This window comes from Sorex fumeus, unplaced genomic scaffold (genome assembly GCF_029834395.1).
Source record: "Sorex fumeus unplaced genomic scaffold, SorFum_2.1 ptg000241l, whole genome shotgun sequence".
Lineage (NCBI taxonomy): Eukaryota > Metazoa > Chordata > Mammalia > Eulipotyphla > Soricidae > Sorex > Sorex fumeus.
In genome coordinates this window covers 1,975,001-1,982,178 of record NW_026606298.1, presented here as the reverse complement: position 1 = coordinate 1,982,178, position 7,178 = coordinate 1,975,001, and the positions used below count along the sequence as shown (strand labels likewise).

Below are 7,178 nucleotides of genomic sequence, written 5' to 3'. Positions count from 1 at the left end.
AGCTCCTCGTGTCTGATTTTTTTTTGCATTTTGGGTCACACGGGGCGATGCTCAGGGGTCCCTCCTGGCTCATGCACTCGGGAACTGCTCCTGGCGGGTGCTCAGGGCAACACCTGGGATGCTGGGACTCGAACCCGGGTGGCCCAGCCCGCTGTGCTATTGCTCCAGCTCCTCGTGTCTGATTTTTTTTTGCATTTTGGGTCACACGGGGCGATGCTCAGGGGTCCCTCCTGGCTCATGCACTCGGGAACTGCTCCTGGCGGGTGCTCAGGGCAACACCTGGGATGCTGGGACTCGAACCCGGGTGGCCCAGCCCGCTGTGCTATTGCTCCAGCTCCTCGTGTCTGATTTTTTTTTGCATTTTGGGTCACACGGGGCGATGCTCAGGGGTCCCTCCTGGCTCATGCACTCGGGAACTGCTCCTGGCGGGTGCTCAGGGCAACACCTGGGATGCTGGGACTCGAACCCGGGTGGCCCAGCCCGCTGTGCTATTGCTCCAGCTCCTCGTGTCTGATTTTTTTTTGCATTTTGGGTCACACGGGGCGATGCTCAGGGGTCCCTCCTGGCTCATGCACTCGGGAACTGCTCCTGGCGGGTGCTCAGGGCAACACCTGGGATGCTGGGACTCGAACCCGGGTGGCCCAACCCGCTGTGCTATTGCTCCAGCTCCTCGTGTCTGATTTTTTTTTTGCATTTTGGGTCACACGGGGCGATGCTCAGGGGTCCCTCCTGGCTCATGCACTCGGGAACTGCTCCTGGCGGGTGCTCAGGGCAACACCTGGGATGCTGGGACTCGAACCCGGGTGGCCCAGCCCGCTGTGCTATTGCTCCAGCTCCTCGTGTCTGATTTTTTTTTGCATTTTGGGTCACACGGGGCGATGCTCAGGGGTCCCTCCTGGCTCATGCACTCGGGAACTGCTCCTGGCGGGTGCTCAGGGCAACACCTGGGATGCTGGGACTCGAACCCGGGTGGCCCAGCCCGCTGTGCTATTGCTCCAGCTCCTCGTGTCTGATTTTTTTTTGCATTTTGGGTCACACGGGGCGATGCTCAGGGGTCCCTCCTGGCTCATGCACTCGGGAACTGCTCCTGGCGGGTGCTCAGGGCAACACCTGGGATGCTGGGACTCGAACCCGGGTGGCCCAGCCCGCTGTGCTATTGCTCCAGCTCCTCGTGTCTGATTTTTTTTTGCATTTTGGGTCACACGGGGCGATGCTCAGGGGTCCCTCCTGGCTCATGCACTCGGGAACTGCTCCTGGCGGGTGCTCAGGGCAACACCTGGGATGCTGGGACTCGAACCCGGGTGGCCCAGCCCGCTGTGCTATTGCTCCAGCTCCTCGTGTCTGATTTTTTTTTGCATTTTGGGTCACACGGGGCGATGCTCAGGGGTCCCTCCTGGCTCATGCACTCGGGAACTGCTCCTGGCGGGTGCTCAGGGGACCACCTGGGGTGCTGGGACTCGAACCCGGGTCGGCCAGGTGCAAGGCCAACGCCCTCCCCGCTGGGCTGTGGCGCCTTCGGCAACGTCACTGCTCGCCGAGGGGGCCGGTCCGGGGCCACCTCGTGCCCCGGGGGGACGCAGGGACAGGCCGGGACAGCGGCGGCGTCCTGGGCTCGGGTCCGCGGCCGGGGGCTCGGGGCTTCCGGGTCAGAACCGGGACCCGCCGCGTGCGACGCCTGCGGGGCTGAGCCCGGCCCGGCGGCGAGTCACGTGCGGCGCCCGACTTCCGGTCCGCAGCGCCCCCTGCCGCCCGGCGGCCGCTCGCAGCGGCAAACCGGAAGCGCCGGACGCGACTTCCCGCCCTCCTTTTCGCCTCTCGGCCCGGGCTAGCGACCGCGACCCGGGATTTCCGGGACCCGCCGCGCGCGCACGGATTTCCGGGACGCCGGGAGCGCGCGCGGCCTGAGTGGCAGGCGGGCTCCGCCAATGGGCGTGCGCCCAGGCGCGGGGGTTCCGCCCCTTCCGGGGTCGGGGCTTTATAAGGCGAGCGCGCCGCGCCGCCCGGGCGGAAGTGAAGGCGCGCAGGGGAGCGCGTGGAGCGGCGTCGCGTCTCCGGCCCCTTCGGTCCGCGGCGGGCGTCGCCGAGCAGCCGCCTGGCCTGACGCGGCCTCGCCGAGGTGAGCGGCCGGCCGGCCCCGCGGCGCTGGGGGGGAGGGAGTCGGGGCCCGAGGGGCGGGGGCGCGCGGGCTCCGCGGCCACCCCCTCCCGCCCGCCCGCCCGCGCGCCCCGGGCCGGGTCCCCGCGCCCCCCGCCCACCCGCCGCCCGCGTCTCCTCGCCCCCCGGGGCCCCCGCCCGCCTGCCCGGCCCGGCCCGGCCCCGTCCACGCGCCCCCCCGCCCGCGTTTCCTCGCCCCTCCTTTCTCCGCTCCCCTCCCCCTCCCCCGGCTCCTCCCCGCTCTCCGTCCTCCCCCCTCTCCCCTCCTCTCCCTCTCCCCCTCCCCCGTCGTCCCCCCCGGTTCCCCCTCCCCCGCTCTGCGTCCTCCCCCCGCTCCTGTCCCCGTCCTCCCCCCGCTCCCCCTCCCCTGCTCTCCGTCCTCCCCTCCCCCTCTCTCCGTCCTCCCCCCGGCTCCCCTTCCCCTCCTCTCCCCCTCTCCCCGTCCTCCCCGGTTCCCCCTCCCCTGCTCTTCGTCCTCCCCCCCCCCGCCTCCTCTTCCCTCCTCTCCCCCCCCGCTCCCCCTCCCCCGCTCTCCGTCCTCCCCCCGGCTCCTCTCCCCGTCCTCCCCCGGCTCCTCCCTTTCTAACCCCACCCCCCGCTCCTCCTCCCTCCTCTCCCCTTCCCCGCTCCTCGTCCTCCTCCCAGCTCCTCCCTCTCCTCTCCCCCTTTCTCTGTCTCCCCCCTCCCCCGCTCCTCCTCCCCCCGTCCTCCGCGCGCCCCTCCCCCGCTCCTCCCTCTCCCCCCCCCCGCCCGGCGTGGCCCCGACCCTGCGGGACGACTGGTGGGTGGGAACTGAGCCTGCTCCAGGCCCCCCGAAGGCAGGTGGCCCCGCCTACCCGTCCTGTCGCGACCCCCCGGGGTGCCGGTGACCTCAGGGGTCCGCCCGAGGAGTCGCAGCAGCACCCACCCCCCCCCCCCGCCCCCCGCCTGTCAACTGGCCGCTGTGCCCAGCTTGGACGCTCAGGGAGCAAGGCCAGGTGTCCGTGGAGTCCAAAGAAAGCTTTTTTGCCTTTTTTTTCTTCCAGGTCAACCGAGACTCCTGGAAAATGCGCTTGTGGGGCTGGAGCGAGAGCACGGCGGGGGGGGGGGGGGGGGGGGGGGGGGGCGTTTGCCTGCCCGGCACGCGGCAGACCCGGGGTCCATCCCCAGCGCCCCCTCGGGTCCCCCAGCACCGCCAGGGGTGACTCCTGAGTGCGTGAGGCGGGAGGAGTGACCCCCGAGCATCGCCAGGCGTGACCCCCCAAAAAAGCCGAAAATCAGAAATGATAAAGTCACGGGATGCCCGTTACCAGGGCGGAAGCAACGGGAGGGGCTCTTGGGAGAAAGTTGCTGCGGCTTCTGCCACGGTCTTGACCTGGAGTTCTCTGCGGAGAAATGTTTGTTATTTTTGAAAAACCAGATTTTCCGTTGGTGCTCGGTGGGGCTGGAGCCGCAGCGCAGCAGGTGGGGCGTTGGCCTTGCAGGCGGTGTGCCCGGGTTCGATTCCCCGCCCCTCTCGGTGAGCCCAGCAAGGTGCCCGTGGCATATTCGAGATGCCAAACGCAGTCACAACAAGACGGAGACGTTACCGGGGAGGGCTCCAGCAAGTCGATGCACAATGGGAGGACAGTGAGTGCTACATGCTCGCATTCAAAATGGCCACAGCATAGAAGCACAGTGAGCACCCACACATATGGGGTACTTACTTAGAATTTCTTTTACTGCAGAGGAGGTCCTAAATGATACCTGAAGGTGGAGTCAGAGAATAAGAAAGGGTCTGCTGTAGATTTTGAAAGATGAGCCCTGCAAGACCTTGTTTCTCAAGAATTAAGTACTCTAAAGTCAGGGTGGTCCTAGGAGAAACGACATAAACTGGTTTTCCGAAATAATTTGAAGATGACGTTTGGACTTGGGGGTCTGCTTCTAGAGGTGTCAGCGGCCACGGGTCCCGCCAAGCAGCTGGTCTCTTGGTTGGCTCTCCTTTCTCCTGTCCAATTGCATACCACTTCGGAAATCTTGGATTAGTCGAGCATGAGGGTGGTACAGACCGAAGGAGACCTGAGAACTAGGATAGCAAAAAGAAATCGGCATTTTCATTAACCTTAAAATGTAGGTTTCTTTCCATTTGAAATAGCCCCCAAGTCTCCATATTTGAGTTATTTCCATTCCTAGGACTCGGTGAGATGCTAGGGATATCTCAGATTCTTGTGTTTGTGCGCCACTTAAACATGCTAGTTATTAAGTTCATTCCTGGATCTTATAGACTTGATTTTCTTGCTTTTTGGGTCACTCCTGGCGGTGCTCGGGGGACCATATGGGATGCTGGGAATCGAACCTGGGTCGGCTGCGTGCAAGGCAAATGCCCTACCTGCTGTGCTATCTCTCCAGCCCCTAGACTTAATATGTTAGTGGTTTTTTTTGGTCTTTTTTTTTTTTAGAAGCCAATTTATTTTATTTATATTCTTTTTTGGGGTCACACCCAGCAATGCTCAGGGGTTACTCCTGGCTTTGCACTCAGGGATTACTCCTGGCGGTGCTCCGGGCACCATATGGGATGCCGGGGATCGAACCCAGGTCAGCCACCTGCCAGGCAAACACCCTACCCGCTGTGCTATCGCTCCGGCCCAATATGTTACATTTTTAATGTTCAGTTGTTTGATATATGTCAATAGAATTGGCTTTCTTAGTAATCTTACGTGTTTTATCTTGTGCCTTTCATCAGGTTGCAAAGGAATCGCCTTGGAAATAGCCGTTGCTCCCTAGTGCAACCATGGCTCGCGGTCCCAAGAAACACCTGAAGCGCGTGGCCGCTCCAAAGCACTGGATGCTGGATAAGCTGACGGGGGTGTTTGCTCCTCGGCCATCCACCGGGCCCCACAAGCTCAGAGAGTGTCTTCCGCTCATCATTTTCCTGAGAAACCGGCTGAAGTACGCGCTGACCGGAGATGAGGTGAAGAAGATCTGCATGCAGCGTTTCATTAAGATCGACGGCAAAGTCCGCACTGACGTCACCTACCCTGCGGGCTTCATGGATGTCATCAGCATCGATAAAACCGGAGAGAACTTCCGTCTGGTCTATGACACCAAGGGACGCTTTGCCGTTCACCGCATCACGCCCCAGGAGGCCAAGTACAAGTTGTGCAAAGTGAGAAAGATCTTTGTGGGCACCAAAGGAATCCCTCACCTGGTGACCCACGATGCTCGCACCATTCGCTACCCTGACCCCCTCATCAAGGTGAACGACACCATTCAGATTGATTTGGAGACCGGCAAGATTACCGATTTCATCAAGTTCGACACTGGAAACCTGTGCATGGTGACCGGCGGTGCCAACCTGGGAAGAATTGGTGTGATCACCAACAGGGAGAGACATCCCGGTTCTTTTGATGTTGTCCACGTGAAAGATGCCAATGGCAATAGCTTTGCCACCCGCCTCTCTAATATTTTTGTGATTGGCAAAGGCAACAAACCGTGGATTTCCCTTCCCCGAGGGAAAGGCATTCGCCTCACCATTGCTGAAGAGAGAGACAAAAGACTGGCTGCCAAACAGAGCAGTGGCTGAAATTCCCGTTTTCTAAGTTCCTTGTTGATGGAAAGAGTTTTGGTACTTCAATAAAGTTCATGCTGTTTGAATCGAAAACGTGTCGAGTACCTGATGTAGCTAGCTCCTGAACAGGAAGAATTCCTGGTAGGGGGAGGTGGGTGCAGCTTTGCTGCTTGTGCCCTCCTCTGCTTTGTGGCGGTTTGTGTGGCCCCTTTGCCCAGAAACTTAAGTTTTGGGGTCACGCCCAGATGTGCTTTGGGTTTGGCGTGCGCTCAGGGGTCACTCCTGGTGGGGTTCAGGAACCCATTTGGGGTGCTGTACTACCTCTTGGGCCCCTACCTATAAAGTCCCCCATGTGTGAAATTCGCATCATGTACAACCATTTCCTATAGGTGGAAAGGCCTTGAATTGGAGGGACTCGTTAAATACTCCAGATTCTGATACCTCGATGACTGTGGAGGGGCTTTGAGTTCCTTAGTCCTTTTTTTTTTTATTGACTTAGATAAGACGTAGCTGTGGGTGCTCAGGGATCACTCCTCAGGGGGCCCAGGGCACCATGTGAGATGTAAGGTGCTGATAATTGAACTTGGGTCACCTGTATGCAAGGCAAGTGGCTTACATGCTGTTAGCATCATTTCAAAAGTTTAGGTACTTGAGTCCAGGAAAGTTACTTGCTGGGAGGTTTGGAAGTGCTGAAGACAAGGGCTTTTTCTTCAAACCAGGGGAAATGACCCGTGAATCAGGAGAGGGAGGTGGAGGGGGAGGGGAGCAGGGGAAACTCCTTCCAGCCTTAAGCAGACCAGCATTTGGCTACAGTGCATCCATGGTGAAGCTGTGGGACTGATGATTCCTAGCGCTCTCTGATGACTAATGAAAGGTGGTAAGTACTTGGGGGAGGGGCGGCCATACGGGGGAGGGCCTAAGGCCTACTCCTGGGGATGCTCAGGAAACCGTGGAGGGTGCTGGGATCAAGCCCAGGTCAGCCGCCCTTCCCGCTGTGCAGCTTTTAAGCAGACCGAGGATACAGCCTTTAACAAGGTGTCCACCCTTGTGTGCGTGTCTTAAAGTTCTGTTGCATCTAACAGCATCCCTCGGGACAGCTTCATGACTCCCTGAACAACCGACTTCCTCTTTTGAAGGAGGGCCTGTCATGGGAGGAGAAAGGGGCCTTGTGTAGCCAGTGCGGGAGGGAGAACCAGAATGAGTTGCAGGCACGGCCACGAAATCAGTTTGCGGGTCTGTTCTTGGGAGGCACCTCACCACCACGAACCTGGGCTCACCTCGCGCCCAGCCACTCATCCCCCAGCCCTGTCCATCACCTGGCTGCGTGGGGTCTCCTCGACTGACTGCCAATGCTATGAAAGCAGACAAGTGTGGGAAGCCAAGAGCCCTCTCATAGACCCTGGCCGTGGTTCCCATGTTAGGGACATTGGTGACAGTCTCCCAGGGACTTCCTGACCTCAGCGCACGCCTGACCCATAGCCACATACATCAGGCTGAC

At 60.4% G+C, this 7,178-nt stretch overlaps 1 protein-coding gene across 1 annotated transcript; it reads left to right on the top strand.

Moving 5' to 3' along the window:
• Window positions 1-2,004: 2,004 nt before the first annotated feature.
• On the top strand, window positions 2,005-5,767 carry LOC130018216 (40S ribosomal protein S4, X isoform-like). The gene is made up of 2 exons (XM_056108984.1): window positions 2,005-2,116; window positions 4,856-5,767. Exon 2 carries the CDS (start codon window positions 4,904-4,906, stop codon window positions 5,693-5,695), a length of 792 nt encoding a protein of 263 aa, XP_055964959.1. The 5' UTR covers window positions 2,005-2,116; window positions 4,856-4,903; the 3' UTR covers window positions 5,696-5,767.
• Window positions 5,768-7,178: the final 1,411 nt, after the last annotated feature.